General features: G+C 39.8%; 2 protein-coding genes across 3 annotated transcripts in view; one reads left to right on the top strand and one right to left on the bottom strand.

Annotated features, from left to right (window-relative positions):
- slc9a7 (solute carrier family 9 member 7) overlaps window positions 1-11663 on the bottom strand; it is a 55833-nt gene extending 44170 nt beyond the window's left edge. The window contains exons 1-2 of one of the 2 annotated variants that reach the window (XM_072684393.1): window positions 11205-11663; window positions 1286-1488 (exon numbers count right to left, since the gene is read on the bottom strand). In XM_072684393.1, the coding sequence (XP_072540494.1) occupies window positions 1286-1488; window positions 11205-11493 (492 nt within the window). In that variant the 5' untranslated portion in view covers window positions 11494-11663. The remainder of the gene's footprint in view (window positions 1-1285; window positions 1489-11204) is intronic. The other variant, XM_072684392.1, reaches the window with a different exon arrangement.
- Window positions 11664-19285: 7622 nt separating this feature from the next.
- rp2 (RP2 activator of ARL3 GTPase) lies at window positions 19286-25462 on the top strand. Its single transcript, XM_072683055.1, has 5 exons — window positions 19286-19736; window positions 21245-21913; window positions 23311-23425; window positions 24218-24303; window positions 24398-25462. The coding sequence occupies exons 1-5, from the start codon at window positions 19569-19571 to the stop codon at window positions 24479-24481; spliced, it is 1122 nt and encodes a 373-aa protein (XP_072539156.1). The 5' UTR covers window positions 19286-19568; the 3' UTR covers window positions 24482-25462.
- The last annotated feature ends 59 nt before the right edge of the window (window positions 25463-25521 follow it).

Raw genomic sequence — 25521 nt, 5'->3', positions numbered from 1 at the left:
GGAGCACAATCGTCCCCTTAGCCCAAACAGAGTCAATCAGCTGAGGCATGTTTGGTGTTTACAGACAACAGAAGCTAATTCACTAGCCATTAGCATTGTGAAAACTGCATTCATAAATTGCCTGAAAACATATACTAAGCTAACTCTAAATTTAATATTATTTTTAGATGTTTTTTTAAGCTATTTTTTAAGAGTATTGTCATTTTCATTGAAAACAGCATCATACAATGTCAGCAACAGGTACTAGAGCATCAGTTCCAACACTTCCCCAAGGTAGTCAGATCCAGCTGGACCTGTAATCCTTTCCAGCATCCATCATAGACTAATCTCACCTCTTAATCACACCTCACTCCACACCTGCACTGCAGGTGTGTTTTATTTTGTTTGTCCAATTTGTTTTTGCCAAACTAACCCACCTGTTCGTAGCCTCCCATAGCACTAGCAATGCTCCCGACGCTAGGGGGATAAGGACTTAACACATCTCCTCCGATACGTGCAAAGCCAGCCACCACCAAAACAACAACACAGGGCAGCAGACACGCTTGGATATGCTCGGTTGTGCCAGCCAACATCGCTTAAGAGTGATGGGGGAGAGAATGCCATCTACCCACTTGGAGAGAGCACGGCCAATTGTGCTCTCTCTGACTTTGGCTGCTGATGGCAAAGTGGCATAGACTGATCACTTAACCACTGTTGCACACCTGCACTTTAGTTCTTACACTTACTCCAATGGGATGCTTTTACCCGAATGGTCTGTATAGTTTACAATTACCAGCACTAGTTCCATGCTTACATCCCGCTTCATCCAATCCGTATATTTTATACATCTGTTTATTGTCTTGTTGTCCTGCTTAGCTAGCATTACATATTTACTGTCCCGTGTGTTTATTGTCCGGCATGTACACTTTTAATGTGCTGCTGTATTGTGTTGCACCATGGGCCTGAATTTTCTTCCAAGCTATACATACTGATGAACGACAAATTGCTTGACGTTTTGAAATTGAAAACAAATAAGCAAGTCTATTTGAGACTAATTAGCAACTTGACACATTTAGATGCTTGTGTTTGACAATGTAGGCCTGCAGTTTGAACAGTATGAAGATTTGGCATGTAAGGTTCTACTGCTCGTTAGTTACATTAAAAAAATAAACTCTAAATATGTTGTAGAAGACTGACTACACTTGGGGTAAGGGTACATTTGTTAGCAAATTATTACTCCAAGAAGTTGGATATGTGACTAGGTATCCAGGTGTTCATGACGGTGTGTGTTTTCTTAGTGGTGTACCTTGCGAAGCATGTCGTTCTGCTCCACATTGTGTATCTCGCGGGAGTTGATTTCACCCTTCAGTGTGTACTCAAAGAACTTGCCGCTGACGTTGAGCAGCAGGGTGCTTACAGGGCCTTCTTTCAGAGAGCAGCTGGGGGGGGTTTTATTGTGGTAACTGGTGGAGGGGATACCATATCGCAGGATCACACCCACCAACAAACCTGCCCAAAAAGAGAAAAGATATGGTTAAAACTAACAAAGTAGCACATATATAGAAAACATTTCACACTGGATAAGACATGGTGTGCACAAAACCTTCTTGTTATTTCACACTGGACGCAACAGATTACAATTGGGTTTTTATTTAGGGATGCACCGATCAGATACTGGATTCGAATATCGGTCCCGATACTATCAACATTAGGTGAATCAGGGTATCGGATAATTAAAACCAATCGATAGGGCCAATCCACTTACTGAACCTGACTCCCACACCGCTGGTACTCTAAGATTCATAACCCAGGTTCAGAGTAACCTCAAAATAAAAAATCAGCTCAAAAAACAGCTAAAAATCCACACACGTTGCCTTTGGGGCGAGCGGGAGATCTCTCGCGCACACACACAGGCACACATGCAATCGCACATGGCCGAACACTATTTTGAAATCCAGAAGTGTCGAAAATCTACTTCAGAATAAAATTCCTGAGCCAAGACACCACTGTGCGAAGGCCCAACACTATTATCTATTTTAGAGAGAAATAAACAGCAAGTGGGTTAATTTAGAGCTGTGTTCATTAGTTACAGCTTATTTTACAAAGTTAATAATAATGTTATTATAGTTTAATAGTCAATCCTGATGCCTTTAGCCTCTCCCACATTGTGAGGGTTATGGTTTATTTATTTAACATGGTATCGGATTGGTATCGGGTATCGGCCGTTTTGTTAGCACACAGCCTTCCAGGAATTTCTAGGCAAAAACAGCACTATATATAGTGCAGCATTTTATATGCAGTATTCTAGCAAAATGGACAATATAGGCCAATAAACATGAAAAAACTGCTACTGTGGAGCAAAAAGCAAGTATGAATTTGTATTTCCCACCTTTTTGTCCACAAAACAGTTAGCTAGATTGGCCGATTGGCTAGACACAGCACAGTTGCTGTGTTCATTTGCATAAAGTTAAAATCTGTTGAACTGTTCCATGTATGGTGAGGCTGCTCTTGATGGAAGCAACTGGTCATGCACCACTCGCATGGTGGCAACGAGTCGCGTGGCAACTCTTTCCATTGAAATGAACAGAATGAGATGAGGCAAAGTGGCAAGTATCATAAAACTAAAATAAAAATAAATATAAATAAATCTCACACACACACTCCATACCTGTAATGTTCAGAATAATAATCCCCGCTCCTAAATAAGTCATAAAGATTTTGACATAAGTAATTAAGATTACTCAAAATAAAAAAAATAAAAGCAGCCCAAAGTCAGTTATTTTATTATTTTATGTTAATCACGCTAACATATGGTTCACATTCTGCAATTAGCATTTCACTTCTAAACGTTACACAAAAAAATAAAAACACTGGTTTGAACACAGTAATTTCATAAAGCTTCCCTTTAAAAGTCACAGCAGCTGTTCTCAGTAAGGGTGCATTATAAGTATGTGCTCGTTGTGTCAAACCAGTTGGAAAGAATTTTCATACAATTGTGCTGCTGCCATGTGGCTTGCTTAAATCTGACGGTGACACACACACACATTCGACACACAATCCTGCTCAAAAACTATGCAGGGTTTTTTCAAGGGGGAAAAAAAGAAAAGGTCTAAAGTCACACGGTCAAAACACAGTGACAATACAAACATGGCACTTAGCATTAGCACGATTAGGAGGAAGACCCCCCTGTGGAAAATGGGGGTCATTCAAGGAAAATGACCCCCTGTGCATACGCGTGTTAGTAGCGGTTGTTGTTACAGCTGAAGTGTACAGGGTTACCAGACTTGCAGAGTCCAGGCCTCAGCGAGACAGCTCACATTTTAGTAATCACCAGACTGAAGTCTGCCTTAGTCTGGATTAGGAGAGGTGTGTGTGTGTACATAGGAGGGAGAGTATAGACTGTAACTTACAATCCACTGAGCACAGACTATGGATGACCAAGTTAAATACACACATAAACACACATCCCCAGTCAGAGCAAACAATGCCATTGGTGTGTGTGCTGTTAGTTCCTAGGCTTAATTCAGCATGTGGGGGGGGTGCATTAGTAATTGGGTTAAAGTCCCAACAGCACAGCTCAGAGCCAAGCGGGGCAAGCACTGACCTTGGACATGGTCTGCCCAGTATCCAGCTAATACAGCTTAGTGCTCTCACACAGGCCACCGCAGAAGGAAAACACTCAGTCTGCCAAGTCCGCAGAACAGGAAAACACCTGTCTAACCAAAGTCCCGCTGGTTGATTTCAGCTGTGGCAAAATGATACAGCAGGTCAGAAAGTCCCTGCAAGCCCAGCAGAAGTCTCACAGGACTGATGGACAGAAGTAATGGACTATGAAGGGAGAAACACTAAACATACCCTTGTGGGGGAAGTAATGTAGCTTAACTAGAGAGTTCAGTGCAAAATTGAATTTACACTGTTTAGCACTTAGCACAAATGAAGTCAATCAGCTAAAGCACGTGTGGTGTCCGTTTTCTTCTTAAATTTACTTGTGTGCATTTTTACAGTATTCCATACAGTGTCAGAAGCCACATAAGGGTGTGTGTGATGATTCAATCCTGTTTTACACCAGACGCGTTGCACAGCGCAAATATCCCAGCAAGCTTCCACACAGATATGCATTTCACACCGGACGCGACCCACATGCATCCAGAGCACAAGCGGTTTCTGTTTGTCTTGCATAGGAATACAGGCTACTAATGTCCATATTGTCCTAGTATTGCTTAAATAAACTTTATGCAGACTAAATGTGAGCATAGCCACCTGCATGTTTTGATTGGTAGCTAGCTAGTTGTTTTGTTTACAATATTAAGTGTCAAATCCCTTATTGGTGCATTCTTTTGGCTGCAACAGAGTCAGATGTTTATTTGTATTGCATATTTAGCAAGAATATATATATATATATATATATATATATATATATAAATGCAATTTGTACTGTTTATACTTAGACACTATTAGAATGACATGATTTTTGTGCTTGTATCGTGCACAACTGGTGTAAATGGATACACTGAACAATACAGACTTTAGGCCTATAGTTTGCCAATATTTTATACTTATCTACTTTTGAAAATGAATTTAAAATTTTGACTATGAGCTTCCAGTATGTTGGAGCCAAATCTACTGAATCTGAACTCATCAGACTCCATTTACAGCATCTGGCTGACATTTATCCAGAGCGACTTAGGCCCCATCTACATGTATATTGCTTTTCAAAAACTGAGCTAGACTTGCATGAGCATGCCATCCCTGTATTGGCAATGGTACCTTGTGTAAGTTGTTCTGGATAAAAGTGTTTGCTAAATGCCGTGAACATACCTCTTACAGCAAAACACCACAATGGTTTAATCCCAAATTACACACTAGTCCCCATGTAGTGTACTATAAAAATCATAAAATGATAGATTCTGAATATCATACATTAATAGAATAGTATTAAAATTTATATATCAAAATCTAAAACATTATAGTTTTATGACTTATATAGTTCACTATATAGGGAGTAAGGAGGTATTTGAGATGTCCACTTGTTTTCTGTAACCAAAAATGTCATTTTAATGTGGAGGGGAGGCCAAAACTAAAAACTAAAATAAATAAATATTCTAAAATGTGCGGCAAATGTAGCATTTCAAATGTAGCATAGTCCTACCCAATTACTCTAATGGGTGTAGTGTTGTGTGCTTGTCTGGCCTTAACCTCAGTTTGCCACAGAAAGGGCAAAGTTGTTAGTGTTGTTACCCACTACACTACAGCAGTCTACATCATCAGTAAATGCGGACACAGGAAACACAGGAAAACCACTTGCCTAATATTGAGTAGGTCATCCTTGTGCCACCAAACCAGCTCTGACCCTTCAAAGCATGAACTCCACATGACACAGTCAGCATTAACTTTTTCAGCAGTTTGAGCTTCAGTAGCTCTTCTGTAAGGTAGGCACCAACCACTGCGTACTGATAACACAAGACATGCCGTTTTGGAGATGCTCGGGTCCAGTGGTCTATCCATCACTATTTGTCCTTGTCAACATCACTGAGATTCTTATGCTTGCCCATTTTTCCTGCTTCCAACACATCAACTTCACAAGCGGACTGTTTACTTGCTGCCTAATATGTAAGTTTTAATATTATGGCTGGTCACAAGTAAGGGTAAGTAACAGGACACTTCATGCACATTGAAATTGATTCAAGCAGATACTTAATACTCTTATATAGATAAGAGCAGCTAAAAAACAATGTGCATTCTTGTGAAACTGCCTGATGTATGACTGGAGTTTCTAGTAGAAAGGAAGTAGGGGTATCAAAGGGAAGTGGAAAAAAGTACCTAAAAAACAAGACATAATTTGGTCTTGACCAGAAAGAACATCACTTTACACCTTCAAATTTAAACCTCAAAAACTACAGCCATTAAATTGCACACAGCCATCATATATAATTGTTAGTAAAAAGCATTGCTGATACACTTAAATGCTTTGGAGCAGTCACACAAGCTTACATTTACATTTAAGGCATTTATCCAGAGCGACTTACAAAAGTGCTTTGCTATTTAACCAAGAATAACCTCAGGTAGTTTGAATAGGCTAAAATTCAAAAGCTACCTCTAAGTTTAGACACTACTAAACACAATAGGAGGTCAATATGGAGATCATAGTACTCTACAGTCACCGTACCCCAGCATCAGCTAAAAATGTAAAGTCCCCCAAGACTGGGCGGTAGAGCAGTGGAAATGTGTTCTCTGGAGTGTCGGAGCAGCATCCAACACCTTTGTGATGAGTCTGAGTGGAGCTTAGTTATCCAACATCAGTACCTCACTAATGCTCTTGTGGCTAAGTGCCACAAATCCTCACAGCAAAGTTTGAACATTTAGTGTAAGGCCTTCTCAGAAAAGTAAAGGTTCTTACTGCCTCAAAGAGGAAACAAACTCACCATTAATACCCTTGACTTCTGAAGAAAGGTTGGATGAGCAAGTTTCCTGGATAGGGATTCAACTCAGACATGGAATAGAGTCTTCTGTCAACTGAGAATTTCCATTTGGACTAGACTTAATCCCTTTTTAGGAATCAGGATTGCTAAACCAGTTTAGCAATCATTAAATTTCACAACATTCCATTTAACATACCACTCATTCTTCATAGGTTTCAACAAATCCACACTCAAGGACTAGGCCTGCATCCTGTTCAAACAGCATACTCAGCATTTAGCACCACACAGGATGAGACCAGCAGCAGTTGTCACACCACCAGCATAGAGAGATATAAATGGCTAGGTTAAGTGTAATAACCACAGTTCAGAACAGAACAATGTAGAGTAAATGGATCAATAGTGCACAACACAAACACATCCCAGCAAAGAAAGCATGCATCTGTGTATGATTTTGCCATAAATGTAAATCCTATTATGCTCTGAATTTGTTCAAGAATGATTTGAAGCACATGTTTGATATAATCCACTGTGCATTTTTACAAGAGTGCAGCAGCTCAAGGCCATCTTCTAGCCTCAACACTTTCTCTGGCTATCTAATTTACACAACAGCATTGCAAGTGTTAAACTACAGAGATTTTCATCGGACGTGCTGACTCATGCTTTTTGTATTAGAAACCCTGCACTACTATACAGCAGTACAGTACAATAGATACAACACAACAGTAGTTTCTTTTTCTGCAATGCATATATTGCATATATTGCATGCATACATTAAAAGAAAATACTAAATATAAAATGTTTCAACCAGATTTCAGTAAAAGTCAATGGTTCAGCATGTCACAATATGAATAATGCACTCTGTATATCGAATATCAGAGTAAAATTAATTATACTGGGCAGAAACAATCTTCCTCTGGTAGATAAGTCATGGAAAATCAGAACAGGGTGTATTGTCCTATTGCGGATGCCCACATTGCAATGGTAATGCTAAAACAATATACTGTGCAGCCCCAAATGTCACTGTCTGAAAGTAGCATTATGAAGCATTTTTACTTTAAAACAGCAGCTTCAACATCATTCTGCTGTGCCACTGACTTGTAACAGGGAGAATGTGCTGTGTGTTTAGGGAGATCTGTACAGAGTATGGGCAATATGCAGTGGGTTAATCATGTTGTGAAATGATGCACAATGCATAATAAATGAATAAATCGTTGATGTTGTTAGTACTTAACGGACACGGACAACCATCATTGTTTCATTACAGAGTGTAATTAGTCCTGTTTAATTGGATTAAGTAGAAAAAAAGCTCATTAAAATCACTGTACTTTACTGTACTGTACACATAGTATGGAAGAGTATTTATACAGCATATCTTTTCCTCTCCAGCTACTAGTGAATTTTCTCTGCATCATAAAATGCCACAACAAATACTATGTTTTGTAAAAGTGTCTTTAAATATAGGTAATAACAGCTTCCCCATTTTACCCAGTCCTAGTGTATGGCATACTTCTCAGAACATCTCCATTGATTTAGTCTTAATGGCAACAGTCATAGAGCCCTTTTTGGTCGGTCTGTCTAGTGCAAGACTGACACACAACCTAGCAGTGCAAGATTTTACAAGTACAAGAAGTAGTTGCATCCAAAATCTACTCCTATACATTAAATTAAACTAGGACTCTTTACATTTTGATGGAACAATGACCCTGTCTGTTCACTCTCTCCAATGACTCACATTTAATATGACCAGGGACTAACAAGGTAAACATTAAAGCAGCACAATTACAACGACCAATATTCAGAGATCCACCAACAACATGCTCTAGTCCTTCAGAGGTACGAAGATTAAAGCTGCATAGGCCACAATCATCCACCAGCACCAGCTCTTCCTCTCTCCTGCGGTCTCCAGTGTACAGTTGAAATGCTGCTGATGGAGCATTACCCTTGCTGAAGACCTTCGTTATTAACTCGCTGGCTCTGCTGAGCAGACTGCTCTACTCCACACATCACTGAGTTTATAACCCCCGGCTACACATTTCCACTGTTCAGGTTCTATTAAACAGCACTGCTTTCATATAGGCCATACATGAAAGACTGGTCTGACGACAGGCAGCCAGTCAGACCGCTGCCAACATAAATTAAAATGCAGTGGGGCTAGGAGGCTAGGAGCCTCATATAACAGCAGCTTGTGTGGGTCAGTATTGGCTTTCCAACGACAGGTTTCTTGAACGAGTAGTAGGCAACAGGTTTGTCTATTCATCTGTATGGCAAGCTGAGCCTCACCATGCTTCCATATCCTTTACATGACACAGCAAAGAGATTCAGTCAGTTAGCACAACTGAGCAAACAGCTGATGAGATGATCCTCATAATAACCCTGATATTGAGTAATTGATAGTATAATATAATCACATGCACCTGAAATAGAGCTGCAAGATATACCATGATAATACATTATTATACTAACAAATAAATAATGTAAAATGGTTAAAGACTGTCTGGATTATATGAAATGTATACTCTGAATTCTTCAAGAAGCTACAAACACAAAGCACAACACATTGCGAAAAGCTTATATCATAATTAACAACGGCACACTGTGCAGCCTTAGTCTAAAATAATCATTATAGTACAAGGGAATGTCAAAATTCAGGAAATTCAGGGACCTTCACCCCTTCAGGTGCAAAGTGTGGTAGCAGCAATCAATGATGTTATCTTAAAACAGCCCACAACTGTTAAGACCAGATTTGCCTTAAAATAGTAAGCATGCCACTATTATGATTATTATGATTATTATGTACAAACTCAAGAAAAATGTTTTGTTTAGTAGGACATCCTTTATGATTACCCATGACTATGAACATTAAGACTATCAGTAAAGTCGTAGATAATCAGCGCTTCGCTCCTCAAAAAGATCACCCATTTAAAAACATGCTAAATATACTTGTATAGAGATCTTGTCTGTTTTCAACCAGAAATGATAACCTTTAAAGTCTTAACTGCCCCCCTTTTAACCGAAGATGAAAGGAAGGAGTCTAGTGCACTAATCTAAACAGTAAAAGCCAGAACCACAACCATTTTTATGGCTTTCATCTATAAATTCAGTTCTTACTATATTGCAATGATCCCATTAAACACTAACATGACTGCATCAAATGTTTGCTCTAGCACCCAACAGGTTCACTCCATAAGAAGTGACAGGCCATCATGAAGGCAGTGCATTACAACTGTGTTCCTTTTTCCTCAATTTAATCAATTCTCAATAATTTAATGATCAAGGGTCTGAGTATGGACAAATCTGGAGTCATCAAAAGGTCAGATCTACACAAAACATTTAAATACATTATCATAAAAGGACAAAATGGCAAAAACACCTCTGAGCATGATAAAGTGATGGCTGAGCTGACAAGTAAATGTTTATAAAGAGAAACTCCACTGGCTCAACATTTTTGCATAATTAAATTATAACCAAGTTTATTCACAGTGATCTGATGTGAAATGCTTCACTATAGAGACACTGGCTGGTTCAGAATTGTCTACAGAGGTGGTGACAGAAACCAGAAGTCTAAAGAGTTTAATGACTAAATCTTCATCACCTGAATTATAAACACACTGACTGATGATCTAGCTGGTTTGAGAAACTACAGTTTTTTTGGAGGGGGTGGGGAATATTTTCGGTAATCCATTCATCGAGGAGGTATGTTCACCCTAATGTAAAACAACCAGCAATCAAAACGTATGTCTTCAGATTTAACACTAATTTACCATCATCAGCATTAGCATTCAAAAACTGTGCAGTTTAACGGGTCATGTTGGGGAGCGACCCACGGTTTCCCATCGCCACCCTGAAGAAATCAGAGTCAGCACATTTCTCTAGGATACAGCATTTCGCACTGAAACGTAAACAAAGCTTTTAAAAATGGTTTAATCACGAGATTAGGTCAAAAATGGGTGACATTCCCTTTAAATGCCTTCTTTCTCCTTTCCTCCACTGCTGTTCTTGAGAGCGAGTGTGGCCCTGAATCAGAGGGGTCACACAGCTCGACTGGCTTGCATTTCAACAAGTCAGCCTCCCAGACATGGACTGAGCTTAGTGTTAGGACACTGTCGATATGCTACTGGCAACACATCTGAAGTCTAGACTAAGACTTGATCTGGTTCTGGAAAACCAACCAAGAGATGAATGGTGCGTACTAGCTTTTGTGTTATGCAAACCACACTTTCCTGAAAACACACACACACACACACACACACACACACACACACACACACAGATTCTGTGAAAAGAAATTGGTACCGGTGAGATCTTCCAGGTCCCTGCCCATGTTAAAGCACTGAAAGGGGTGAAGTTACACTGTATGCACTATTATGGTACATTCTAGAAACCAGTTGGGTCCTGTGATCCCCCTCAAAAAGAGTCCCAAAACACGAACGTCTGATTAAATGGCAGACTCTCACAAAAGCATTTACACCCACTGAACCATAAAGACCTACAGACATAAATATTATTTATATGCATGCATTTGTCATCTCAAGCATCGTCAAAAATGCCGTTGGGACCAGCTGTAGCAAATCCAGGTCCATAAAGTAAAGATCCACTCCAGGGTTTTGTTCCAACTGCCTACGTGGAGAAGCCCTGCAGCAGCGCCACCTGGGCAGTTGGAACAGGATCCTGGAGTGGATCTCTACTTTCTGGACCTGGATCTTGTCGTAGCAGTTAATCAACGTTAGCAAGCTAAACTGCCTCATTCATACGAGCGCTTAGGGGGGGCTACATGTTGTGATGATGCATTTTCGCTCGTCGTCTTACCGTATATCATCGCTAGGCCAGTTTCGTGCAGGAAACGGACCCTTCTGTGCTTGAAGAGCCATATTGTTAAAATGGTGAGCGTCAGGAGCAAAATAAACGTAAGTAAATTGACGCTGTCCTGACGGTGACTCTCCTCAGCCTCCTTCTCGGTCGCCAGTTCCTCCATACCGCCGCCTCCGTCCTCCGCACTCATTCGAGCCGCCTGGATCAGCACGACGGCCAGGGTGAGGAGCACGGAGCGGCTCTGCGGGACAGATTTCCAGCTTTTGGGCGACACGACTGCCTCCATACTGTTGGATGCTAGTGGTGGCCAGGGCGGGCTCCTCTCTCCTCCGTGGTGGTGGTGGTGATGGTGGTGGTGGCGGTGCTACGTAAAGGTAGCGCCAAGGAAAACAGGCTCAGTCCGCAGCTCAATCTTTTAAAGCCACATGGCGACGTTAGAGAGGCGTCTGCGCTCAGTCGACCTGCAGGGGGCGCTGATGTATAACTTAAGAAGATTCACAAGCTTTTTTTTAATGCTGTTCATGTGTCAAGAAAATGCAGTGCAGAGAAGGGAAATGGCCATTAATTCAACATACACCCACTGAGCAATTTAATAGGAACACCTGTAGACATCATTCAGGCAATGATTTAATCAGCAATGCAGTAAAAAGCAGATACGGGTCAGCAGCTTCAGCTGATGTTCACATCAACTATACTTACCCACCCTGTATAACTGTGGTCAGCAGAAAAGCATCTCAGAATCTACAACATGTTAAACCTTGAGCCAGATGGGCTACACCAGCAGAAGACCACGTTGGGTCTGCCAGAAACAGAAAGCAGAGGCTGCAGGGAACCCCAGATCAGCAAAAGTGGACCCTCGAAGACTGGAAAAACATAGCCTGGTCTGATCAATCTCAGGCACACTGATGGTAGAGTCTGAGTTTGGCCCCAACATCATGAGTCCATGGACCCATGGGCCTTGTGTCCAGGTTGGTGGAGGTGCTGTATGTCTTGACACACTTTGGGTTCATTAATACCAATCAATCATGGCTTGAATGCAGTATTTGAGTATCGTTCCTGACTGTGTGCATCATGACACCATGGCACAAAGTAAAAGTCATTGAGTCATTGAGTCAGTGCTTTTTTACTGGCCTTCCCAGTCACTAGATCTGAGTCCAATAGAACACCTTTGGGATGTGGTGGAACGGAAAATGTGCAGCACGAGAGCGCTCCTGAAAAATCTGCAGGAATTGTGTGACACACTGAGGTCAACATGGACCAGAATCTTAAATAAATCTTTAGTACATCCTGTGTAATCCATGCATCAAAGAATTAAGGATGTTTAGGAGCAAAGGGAGGCCCTACCCAGCATAAGTATAGTGTTCATAACAAACCCTAAACCCATGCTCAATGTTCATTTTACTGTGAAATTAAACGTACCTTTCCAAAAAAAAAAAAAAAAAAAACTTGTGTAGATGTTGATCAGGCTTTACTACTGTGTAACTGCAGTGGTAACATCTTAGTGTATCCAGCATTAAGAATTCAGTATATCAGGTTTGACCAAGTGTCAAAGGAGTGACCAATCACAAAGAAGTGCAGTTGCAGTGAACAGCATAACATAATGAAATGAACACCAAACAGGATTAAAGTGTAACTGAGTAAAATGGACTGCATTTCTCACCAATATGCCTGACTAGACATAAAAGAATTATCATTTAAAATACTTTAAAAATTGCATTTAAATGCATTGAGGTTACATGTGTGGTTGCTTAATTAGTTTTTTATATTTATATCACATTTTCTTAGGTTATATGTTAGAATTTTTAGGACTTTAATATTTCATTTGAAATACTGATTACTTTGTAATTATCATTCATCATAATGCATGTATTTGATTGTATTTGTTACAATGTTTTTATCTTACGTTTTTTCATTCCAGTTTAAAAGAAACTGACTGGATTTGCCAGATCGGGAACAGATCTGTACCACATTCAAACCTTTCATGAACTTTTCTTTTTTTCTGTAAATAATATTAAATCTGACTATGAACTAACAGTGAACTGTAACACTGATTAGTAAACAGGACACTAGTATTTCCTACCCAGCTTCTATTGCAATTCATGAAATGAGCGAGTCATCAGTTTTCGGACTCCAAAACATTCTCTTCTGCTGAATCCATCATTTCCAACAGCAGCCTTCTGAACTGTAGCCTCACCATTTCCCACTCAGAGACTAAGCTGCAGTTCAGCAGTTCTTAGTTTTTACTGATGTTGCCGCTCTTTCAAGCATGTGATATCTCATATTCATTTACTCATTTGTTCAGACACCTCTCTCTGAAGAAAGAGCATGGGTTAAGATGTTGTCAAGCTCGACATAACCCATAACAGGGCATCAGAATGTAATGAGTAAGTTCCTGTTTCTATTTAGTGACTTTTTGTTTCTCTTAAGCAGCGATTGGTCTGTCTGATTAACCATAATAATCCCCACTTCCTTTTCCTCAGCCCCTAACAGAACAAGTGTGTACTCATCAGCTTCTTCACGTGAAGCACCAGGCACATTTTAAAGCACATTGCTAGTAAAAGCTACCATGTGTTTACATGCTCAGAGCCTAGATTGGTGGATAGGCCTTACACTCTTAAAAATAAAGGTGCTTCAAATGGTTCTTTGAGCGATGCCACAGAGGAACCATGTTTTGTTCCATAAAGAATATTTCTTTGTAATAAAGATGCAGTGGTTAAGTGTCTAAAGAATCCTTACTTTATGTGAAGGTTCTTTGCCAAGTTCATCTCATGTCACACGTCTTTCTATTTCACATGTGGTTCCTTGTAGATCCCAGATTGGCACCCTTCTAAGGCACTGAGTAAAAAGAACCATTGGAAGAACCTTTATTTTTAGGAGTGTAGAATAAGGTGTTACTGCTCTGGATCCTCACCTGAATGAACTGAGATGGTTGTAACACTGATGTCACCTTTGCCACAGTGACGCAGTTTGCTTTAGCTTGATTATACATGCAAATGACTGGGTGAAGTAGCACCGTTGTGTGTCCATTGCAGCTCTGTTGAGTTTTCGGTGCCACTCTGTAGTTTATTCAGTCAGTTCTCTCACCAGAATCAGAACATCATTAGCGAATAGTTGCATTAAATCCAAAATACATGGACAAATGTTTTATTACTTATTACTTATATAGTAATAATATAATAATGTTGTTCTTGGAGTAAGGGATGACTTTTTTAAATTTTGTTTTATTTCATGGCAACAGTATGTGACAATAGAACTACACCTATGCCCACAGTGGGTATAAGCCAATGTACACAGTCCCATCATCATCCAGGCTTACAAAACTATACAGAAAAAAATACACGGAAAGGTAAGAAAACAATGACATTAAAAAACTGTGTCAAACAATAGGGGGTTTGTTTACTCTCATTCTGTGCATTGCTGTGTACATTCAGCAATTTATCCATATGGCAATTTATATATATATACACACACAGACATATATATATGTTATATCTTCATTTTTATATCAAATCTGATGAGCCAAAGTGTGCTTCAATTATTTTAAGTAAATTTATCAAAGTTGTTTTTTATGAAGTGTTTATTGTTTTAAACACTTTAGCACTTTTTGAGATCGCTTTAGTGATCTGCATGGGTGTGAAAATTACAGACTGCAACAGGAAGGAAAGCTACTTTTGAATTTGCGTTCAAGCTAAAATATTTTTGATCCCTGCCCTGGTTTATCTATTGTACGCTTGCTCTCTAGTAGCTGCTTGTTAACATCAGAAGCTGTAGCTTTACCCCTTCACCCCAAACTTTGGATCCTGCACACCAATATCACACAAATCCTGAACTCTGCATTAATAAAAAACTGTTTATGCACACGTCACTTTAAGAGTCTATAAGCTCCAATTTACACTACTGTTTAGATTTGCACTGACCATACCCAGATTTTTAATGTGCTAAGCTATGCTTAAATGGTTGATTTTTATTGTTGCACCATGGGTCTGAGAGTAACGTAAGTTTAAACCTGTGTATGCCCTGTACATATTGCAGTTTTGGCAATAAAGCTGACTTTGACTTTGCCTATGTTTATGCTTCTTTGGCAAAGGTCACACATTCAGATATACCATTACTGAACTAGTTTTGCTTATTTTAATGGCCTGCACGTTTTACTCTACTTTTCTAACTTGTGAAACTGGAGACAGGGCCTGAGATCTCATATTCCATGCATAATCCTGTTTGGAAAGGGCATTTTGACTAAGATTAAACTGTAAAAGTGCATTTAGCAAGAGCATGTTAGTTAGCAACAAAGCATTACAAAAAGTAGCACCTACATCTTTGAGCACATACATAATACAACCTGTTTTCCCATCTGATGTTAGTGTTAAAAGCATTTTATGAAAGGAATAGTTTGGCAAAAAATAAGATGAACATATTATATCTCTTACACCAGATGGAGTCGGTCAGCCAAGACACGTTCTGATGTCTGAAGTTTGCTTCTACACTCAACAATAGGCTAATGTTGCAAAAAAACGTTGGACTTCGTAAGACTGTCATTAACACAGTCATCTTCATTATGATGGTTTAGACAATGGTGTGACTTATTTATCATATAAACACAACAATTATTCTCATAGCTGAATAGGTGCACCTGGTTTTTACACCTATTTCTTTATGCTTTAAACAACCATGATGAGCACTCGTATTAGAGGCTATCTATTTATCCTGAGGGAATTCAGCCCCAGACCTCCAAGGTTAAGCCTTTGCACCTATGCATAAATCTGTAGTGACCCTGGTCAGATAGCAAACATAGCTTGGCTAAAAGTGCTAAATCATGTTCTCTGTTTTAGGCCCATGCTCTTTTAGGCCCTTCTCCTGAATGACTCCTAGCTCACAGACAACCATAATGAGTCTTACTACAGGTTTGAAAGTGCAAAGTACTGTACACTCTTTGGCCCTTCTCTCCCACCCTGACTCTTTCAACTCTGTCCCCTGCTCATCTCACCATCAATGAGCAGGAAGTTACAAGACTTTTTAGGGGACAAAAGGTGAGAACAGCTTTAGGCCCAGATTTTGTCTTACCATCCACACTAAAGCATTGTTGTAAACAACTAGCACCAGTTTTCTCACACATTTTCAAAAAAACCACTGAAACTTTGTTCTGTTCTCCCGTTTCTCACAAGTCTCCAAACAGGAGCATTACAGGAACTCAAACTGCTGGCCTTGACATCTGAATTCATGGACGTCTTTGAGTGCCTGGTCCTTGCCAGCCATAATGCTATCACAGACCCTCTGTTGGACCCCTAGCAGTTCACATACTGAGAGAACTGCATGTTGATAGTCCATGGACCTATGCTAGAGTTCAGTTTGTGGACGTTTAACCTCTTGAGACCCTGCGTCCTCATATGGGGACATTACATTTCTGCTTCTCTGCACCATGATACTTAATGTTTTTAAACTTTGACCCTTTGGCTCATATGAGGACATTGTTTTTTTTTGCAAAAATGATTTCCTGTACAAAGACTAAGTTTAGTTTTTATACTTGTTAGGTCCTTCTGGGTCTCAGGAGGTTAAAGCTCAGCTTTTAAAACCTGTGCGGAACTGTCTGAACTGTCAGTTCCATATCCCATCAGTCTTCACACCAACAACCCAATTTCCAAGGGCCCATATTTGAAGAGCCTGATGTCTGTGGATGACACTGTGATTGGCCTCATAACCAATAACAGTGACAAGTGTGCCTACAGAGAGGAAGTTGAGCAGTGGGTGTCCTGGTGCAGTAACAACCACCTGCTGCTGAATTCACAAAAGGCTGTTGAGGTGGTTGTAGACTTCAAACACAACCCCTCCACTCTACTCTCGCACAACATCCATGGCTCTGTGGTTCCCACTGTGGAGTACCTTAAGTTTCTAGACAACGGCATATCCAGGAACCTGAAGTGGGAGGAGAACATGCTCTCAATAGCCAAGCAGAGGATGTTCTTCTTGAGGCAGCTGAAGAAATTCAATGTGATCATTGCAATGTATAGTGATCATTACGTCCATCCTCACATCAATTATAAGCAGCAGCCAAACTCCAATGCATAATTAGGACAGCTGAAAGGGTCATCAGGTGTACTCTGCCAACACTTCAGGACATATATAAGAGAAGAGTCATTAGGTGCACTGGCACGGTTACAGATGACCCCTCTCACCCTGGACATCCAATCACTTACCACTTAGTTAAGAACTATCTTGTCTAGTTTTCATTTGATTTTATTGCCTGATCTGATCTTTCCATAATGATATCTTGTCCATTTGAATACTCGTGAACAGTCAGTCTACACGTCTAATCTATTGCACAGATTTATCTCAGCAACGGTTGTAAACAAATGATGCCCAGTCTTATTCCTGCATTTAACTATTACTACATGCAGATCACTGCTGACCGCAGTAGTTGACTTGGGTTTCAAAGTGTGTAAAGATACGACCAGGAAGCAGCCTATTATTAGGAAAGAATTAATGGACTAGTAGCTTATAGTGTTAGCTGGCTAGCAGGCCTCTTTTCTCGTCTGCTAGATGTTACTTAATCTCTCAGTATAGTTATAATCCTATAATACTAACCTCATCCAGTTAGAATACTTCATTTATTACACCATGCTCTTTTATAATTATTGAAAATATTACACCCAACTCATTTACAAAAGTTTTAGTAAAACATTGTGGAATATGTACTTTATCTATCTATATATATATATATATATATATATATATATATATATATATATATATATATATATATATTAAGTTAATAATTTGACATTTAATTTATCAATGAAACAAATTGATGAGCTGTTTCATGACTTGCTCCAGCAGATGGAGCGGAACAGAACCTTTATCCCAGTATAAACCCTTACAGTCATCTGCCCTTAATGGTAGCAATCTCAACTGAGTCTGCAGTGGCTTACAGTCCATACCTTCCTGTTTTTTGTGCTGTAGAGTGTTAGTTCTGCCCTCTGTCAGGCAAAAGAGGGTATGACTGCAGTCATTTACAGACAGATACAAACAGCAATATAATAGAGGAACTAAACTCAAAATAGGCTTATTGTGCATATTCCCAACACCCAGTCATCAGCATAAAGCAGATAGTAACAGTTTTCAGAATCAGAATCTCTTTATTTCACCAAGTATGTTACACATACAAGGAGTTTGTCTTGGTGAGAGCAACACGTATGACAAGTAACAAAAACACAGAACACAGATTATTTACAGTATTAAACTAAAGGAAAATTACACTAAAACAATAAATAGGATATAGCTATTTTTATATAAAATAGGATTTTCTAATGGAAAAATAAAAGTAGTACAAGAGTCCTGTAACAGAGTCCTATTACAATCTCCTTCATAAATTCAGTCAATTACTGTACTTCAATATAGAATAGGCTCCTGCACAAGTATGATTATATGGGAGTGAAAATACTATTGTACTACACAAGACAGGGCATATATTACACTGTGCTTCAGTTGTTCCATACAGCTTCTAAAAGGTGTCCCTCCAAAGTCCCTCTTTTAATAAAAAAATAATTGTAAAAGGTGGTATAGGATTTCTTTACATCACACCAATATGACATAGAACTAGTCAGAAAGATGTTTATACATGTTTATAAAGTAATAGAAATTATATAAAATTGCATATATATATATATATATACAGTATTTCACATTTTAAATATGTTACTAAAAGTTTGTAAATGGAACATGTATTAATGTATAAATTAATAATTACAAATAACTACATGTCCATAGAAGTAGAAGCTATGTAGGTGACAAAGAATAGTTTCAGTATAGGTTTCTAGTCTATTAATTCATATCTAAAAACAGGCTGCTTGTAGTGTGTCTTCCTCTGCTGTAATCTGGCGATCTGCTGCTGGTAATGTTCAAATGAAGAAAAGATTGCACATTATTTTTAGCGCAGTGAAACCGCTGGTCAGAACAGGGAGCCGTAACCACGCAACGAGTGATGTCACGCGGCGCGTCCCAATTCTTTCACACTTAACCCATAAGCCCTCATGCGCTCACATGCTCCCTTCTCCAGGTCACCGAAGAGCGGCGCTGAACGCGAGCTTTAGGGCCCGGGGCGCAAATTGGGACGGAGCCAGGGAGCAGAGCTCTTGAGAGCGGAGTCCTGAGTAACACGGCGCTAGGTGTTGATTGGCTACCTCTCGGTGGAAGGAAACGGGAAACTCGTCTTGTATCTGTTTGCGTAGTGTTTAGTGATTTGTTAGGAGCACAACGAAGATATCTGTCTTCACTCGAGGAGTTGCGCTCTGCTGTAGTCGGTGCCTCTTCTTATCTGACCGCGAGCCTCCGTCGTCTCTTCGATAGGTAGCTAGCTAATACTCGACAATGGGGTGCTTTTTCTCCAAAAAATCCAGGAGAAAATCTCCTGTCAAGGAGCCCACCGTGCCCGCTGCGGAGAAGGACGCCACGGGCAATAACGTGGCTGAAAGCGCCGCGCCGAGCGGCACCGACCAAGCAGCGCCCAAACAATACAGCTGGGACAAACGGGAGAAGGTAAGACGCCAGCTGACCAAGACACCGAGGCTTAGCTGGGTCCGTTAGCCTAATAAAGTTAGCTAGCTAGCCTGTGTCCAAAGAAAAACGGATAGTAATGTAGCATAGAGAAGAGGGCAGGAGAAGGGAAGGGTGGGCGCGGCAGTGACCCACTATGGCTCACATGCGGGTTGCGGCTCTCCGGCTGCTTAGATCAGATCAGATCAGATCAGATCAGATCAGTAACGTTGTCTTGTTTGTCTTATGAGTTAAACCCTCACTGGCCGACTTTCAGTTCACTTCTTGCAGTCCGTGCTGGTCACGCCGAGCTGAGGTGGCCAGTTTCTACTGGCGTTTCCATTAAACTGGCCGCATCGACATGCTCTCTACCGCGGTGTGTCAGAAGTAGCTAATATAAACTATAAGGTTATAAGGGGCGTCTTATCGGCTTAGAGGCGACATGTAACTTGTTCGTGTGGCAGCTCTCCAGATAGCTGTGTGCGGATTAGCTGGTGAACAGCGAGGCCATGGAGGTCCCCTTCCTTTACAGCAGGACTGGATGACCAGGTTTTTCTAAGGTCCAGCTGTGTAGGCGAGGTTTCAACGTCCAAACTGATCAGAGAGCAGAAAAGAAATGCCCTAATAAGCCAGTAGTGGACTACAGGATTGGAGCTGGGGAACATTGGCTTAAGCCCTGGCTCTGGAGAAACCGTCACCCTTACCATTTTGGTGTTTCCCCTGCTTTAACACTCTTCAACACCACATGTAGGACGTGAGACGTGTCCCAGGACCAGACCTAGGAACCACTGCTGGAAAGACAGTTTAACAGTATGTCAGGGACTGATTGATGGATCCAGCCTGGGTGGAGGGTGGGAGAGCTGCATTTTTGTTGCGCTCTGACAGCTGTTATTCAGTTAGCAGTGACAGCAGCCTTGCATTATATATGTCTGAAGTCACCCTAGCTCATCACGCCCTCACGACATCAAGACAGAGCCCGATTATTGGAGATGCATGCTAATTCAAAGTCGTCAACGACTTCATTTGACACACCACCAGGAATGTCCGACAATCAGAGGCCTCCCTTCATTTATGTCATTTGCAATCAAAACAGCCCCTTAAGCAGAAATGACTCATGTGAAAGTTAGTCTGGGAAGATTTCTGTGTTTTGTGCTTCGCACCATGATGCTGAGGTCTGGACTCTGGGCTGCTCAGTCCAGTGTGCTGTGTTCTGAACACAAGCAGCTTCTTTGTTTAATGTATTTTGTATGTCTGCTTCCTTTTCTCAGTAAGGGCTTCTTGACATTTACACATCCTTTCAGACCCAAAGTGTAGAGTTGTCTTCTCACAGTGGTTGTTTATCTGATGGGGACCGTTTTGGTGTTGTTTTAAGGTTCCCATTTTCTCCAGTTTTGGACACCTGTTATATTTTTCATTTACTTTTACTTTTCCTTCATTTTCCTCATGAAAGTGGAATATCATTTATCTAAGCCTCTCAGAATCATCTCCCAAAACTGTCTCTCGTCACGCAGGTTGATCCCAAAGACTTCATGCTGACTGGTGTAAAGGATGCCACCGTGGGACGCCTGCCAGGGAAACTGAACGGACAGCAGTTTGTCATTCAGGACTGTGAGAACTGCAACATCTTTGTGTTTGACCACTCGGCAACAGTGACCATTGACGACTGTGTAAACTGTCACATAGTGCTTGGGCCAGTCAAAGGCAGCGTGTTCTTCCGAGACTGCAAAGACATTAAGTGCGTGGTGGCCTGCCAGCAGTTCCGGACAAGGGACTGCAAGAAGATGGATGTCTTTTTGTGTTGTGCCACTCAGCCTATTATTGAGTCGTCCACCAGCATGAAGTTTGGCTGCTTCCAGTACTATTATCCTGACCTGGCCTTTCACTTCAAGGACGCAGGTCTGAGCATCTTCAACAACAACTGGAGCAATATACATGACTTCACGCCTGTCTCTGGAGAAACCAATTGGAGCCTACTGCCAGAGGATGCTGCGGTGTTGGAGTATGTGCCTCCTCCTGATTCAGAGTCGGAGTTCAAGTCTGTACGTATCTCTGCTGATGTGAACCGGAGTATTGTGCCCATGACTAAAGGTGGGAGGCGTAAGGACAGTGAGGAGTCCTGCTTGTTTGTGTTCTTTGCTGGAGACTACACCATAGCCAACGCTCGCAAGCTCATTGACGAGGTGAGAGGAAATGTCTGGAGGGAAATATCGTAGTTTTTGCAGGGTGGGGCAATATGATGATAGTTATTGTGATACATTATATGTTCAAATATTACACACTGTGCTTGTCTGATGGCATCATAACAACGTTGTATGTATATCATGAATGAATCTTTAAATTTCAACATTTATGGTGTTTTGCAGAGGTTTTTTTTTTCAGAGCAACAAGCAAGTTAATCATAGCATGTTAGGGCTAGTAAAATCTTCACACTCCCATCTCTAATACATACTTGGTTCTTTATGGAACCAAATGTTGTTCATTTATGGCACTGCTCAAAGAACCATTTAAAGTACCTTTACTGGTAATTGTATTTATATAAGAGAATGTTTATAATATAATGTTTATTAAGCATAGCATTGAGAGTCTTGCCCAAAAATTCTATTGGTATAGTATGATGTTCTTAGCCCAGTTTGGGGATCGAGGTCTGTGGTGGTACTCATTTCATCACGTTATTTCCTTGATTCCTGAAGTTAACTGTAAAATATTTATTTAAAATATTGCTCTGGGAAACTTTCATATCCTTTTTCTGTCCTGTCTGATGTGTCATTTTGTTCTCTGATGTAAAACGTTACTAAAAGCTAAATTTACCAAATATATGGGAAATGAAATCAGTTTTCTGCGCTTACCCTGCCCAGGGAGATCCTTTTAAAAAGGAGAAGTGGGTTACTTTAGTTACATTCGTATTTAGTGTGCTTTAACACACTTTTTTTCCAGGAACCATTTTGTAAAAAAAAAAGTGTAATTTTTACTGATAGTTGGGGCTGGATGGTTGACTTTCAACATAGATGTAAATGGTCATGAGACGTTTGCTATAACACTGTTACAAGAACAGGAAGTGTCATGACGGAGGTTTCAAACCTCAACTGCAATGTCTAAATAAAGATTTAGAGAAGCATTTCAATTTTATTAACAGTTGTCATTGATGATTTTTGTGGTTTCTACATTATATTAATATGGATAACAATATTGAAATCACACATATTTCTACTTTACTATTATCTATACTATAAATATAATTGTACTATAAATATATCTGTTATTATACAGTATTATTGCTTATTGAATGTATGCGCGAATGTAATGAACTTGTTTGCTATTCAAACTCTGAATCAGTAATGTGTTTTGTCAGGGGTGTGGTAGTTTTTTGTAGTATTAGGCAAATAGGAAGTCCTTCCCTTTTCTTGAATCATGATTCTGTCTGTGGTCAGATCCCCAAATTAACAGTTGCTATAGGAACGTGAAACCAAACAATACTCAGTGAGGTTACCACAGAGTGCCACAGCGTGTAGGGTGGGATGGAAATGATTTCTATGTATTTTCTGTAATGTTGTGTGTCCTTTATTCTGTCTGACTGTAGATTACTTCCAAGGGTTTCACACTCATCCAAACCAAAGAGGTCTCCATGCGTCCTGAAGACGTGAACAGAGTGTTCCAGAACAACTCGGAGGGTCTAATTGAGTGGACCACAAAGGGTAAGAGAGACTTTTTTTTTTTGCTTAAGTGTATGTGCCAAAGGTTTTGAGTCTTTTGGGAACAACAAGAATAATACAATTGTGTCTGCTTCTTAAAACGTCTTATTTCTTTTACATATTTGTAGCTTCCTGATGATTATTTAGAACTGCACAGTATATAGGTTACCTGTGATTAACATATTACAATCATTTTCTACAGTTTTCTGCAACCAGTTAGTTTTAATGTCATAGAAAACACTGATTTCAAATGGTGGAATGGTAATATAGGCTTTTGTATAGATGTCTGGGTACATTGGAAATTATCTATACAAAGTAATGTTTGTACAAAAATTGACATTTTGTAAAATGAGTGTGATTAGAGGTGCCCCCTTCCCTCACCTCTTACACACCCTCCCCCTTCCTGTGCACTACTATGCTGTCGAGTGTATATATTTCTTTGTGCAGTTTAAATAGTTTTGTTCTTGTTAAAGCAGATATCTGTAGCTGGTGGTAACTGGAGTTTTTAAATAAAGTGGTGTCTCTTTCACAGCTGTATTAACCCGGTTTGTAGGTCACTGGTGGGGCACTAGGCTCCACCATACCACCAAATCTACACAGTAAATTTTAAACATTATAAGCATCACTGCACTGGGGACATGGTACCTTCACTGATGGCCCACTTTAAGTCCTGGACTATAACGTATACTCTTGTGTTAAGTATAGAGCTGAAAGATGGAAACCGTACTGTATCTGTGTGTTCTTCTGAGCTGGCTGTATTGGTTTACTGACCGAAAATAATCTTTATGCCGGCAGGTCCTGTCGTAGCCCTAGAGCTGAATGGAGATGGTGTAGTGGAGGCCTGCAGAGGCATTGCCAATGAGGTTTTCAGTGGGACAAAGGTAACTACAGACAGAATGTGTAACCTGATAAAGTTATTGCACAGAATACTTTAAACTGAACTAATACACTTTCTACCACCATCTTTATTCATAGGTCTTCGTTTCTGAGAATAAAACTTCGGCTTCTCGGGACGTTGACAACTTTTTCAACTTTGCTGACATGCAGATGGGATTGTGAAACTCATGAAAAAGAAATTGTTTTATACATTTTATACTTCCAGTATTGTGAATTAGAATGAGTTAATTTTCCTAATCTAGTAATGTAATAAGGAGAATGTAGAGCTACTGGCATCTCTCAAGTTGAAGGGTGTTTAAACCACTATTTACCCTTACTTAAGTAATTAGTGCTGCTAAAAAATATTTTTTGAAGATTAGAAGTTATGTCGTTTATGCCATTTTACTGTGTTTGTACACAGTCATGTGTGAGCAATGTAAGACAACGTTAGACTAAAACACACATGGATCTGGATTTCAGACTCTAATTAAGAATCACTGTGGCCATTGTCAGGCATGCTGAAAAATAGGTTAAATAATATATTTATTCATCTGTTGTTGTTTTTTTTAGATATATAACTGGAAATAGTATGTTCTGTTTTGCTGGTATGCATTTCCCATACATATTTGTGTAGCCTATCAATATGTGTGTGCAAGTGTGTGTAAATAGGCCTAGATGTGGCAATGTGAAAATCAGAATTTATTCCTGATATGTGGGAGCCAATATCTCTTTTTATGAAATACTGTGGATATCTTTTTCTTTCTTTTTTGGATCAGAGGGTTCTACTCTATTGATTCTGCTTTCATGTTGCTTTTTTTAACAACAATTTTCTGCTCAATCAGAATGAGGACAAATCAACTGTTTGTCTGTTATTTATGAAATGTTAAGAAAGGAATATCAAAAGTTGATTGATCATTAATCAGATGTAATTGAATGTACTGCTCAAAGGAGCTATTGTCTCTTTCAAGCTGTCTGTTGTTTTGTATGAATGTCTTAAAGAGCACACTTTTAGTCCTGTGACCAAAAACAATCAGTTGTATTTGTACAAATGAGAGAAATGCCTCACTATGTGATTTTATACATTTGAATGGTTCTTATTTGTATAAGGCAGTTTTGTAGAAATGAATGTAAACTGTGATTTATCAATATATTAATTTGTTAAAAGATTTCTCATGCCTCCTTTTGCTGTGTAAAAAAAGGGTACTCGATTTACACAAAGACAC

Source organism: Salminus brasiliensis, chromosome 7 (genome assembly GCF_030463535.1).
Source record: "Salminus brasiliensis chromosome 7, fSalBra1.hap2, whole genome shotgun sequence".
Taxonomy (NCBI): Eukaryota; Metazoa; Chordata; class Actinopteri; order Characiformes; family Bryconidae; genus Salminus; species Salminus brasiliensis.
The sequence above is the reverse complement of the archived record's forward strand: the minus strand, read 5'-3'. Positions and strand labels throughout refer to the sequence as shown.

Coding starts and splice junctions, on each gene's coding strand:
- rp2 (XM_072683055.1), top strand. CDS start 19,569: ATGGGGTGCTTTTTCTCCAAAAAATCCAGGAGAAAATCTCCTGTCAAG. Junction 21,914..23,310: donor CTCGCAAGCTCATTGACGAG/GTGAGAGGAAAT, acceptor GTCTGACTGTAG/ATTACTTCCAAGGGTTTCAC. Junction 23,426..24,217: donor AATTGAGTGGACCACAAAGG/GTAAGAGAGACT, acceptor TTATGCCGGCAG/GTCCTGTCGTAGCCCTAGAG.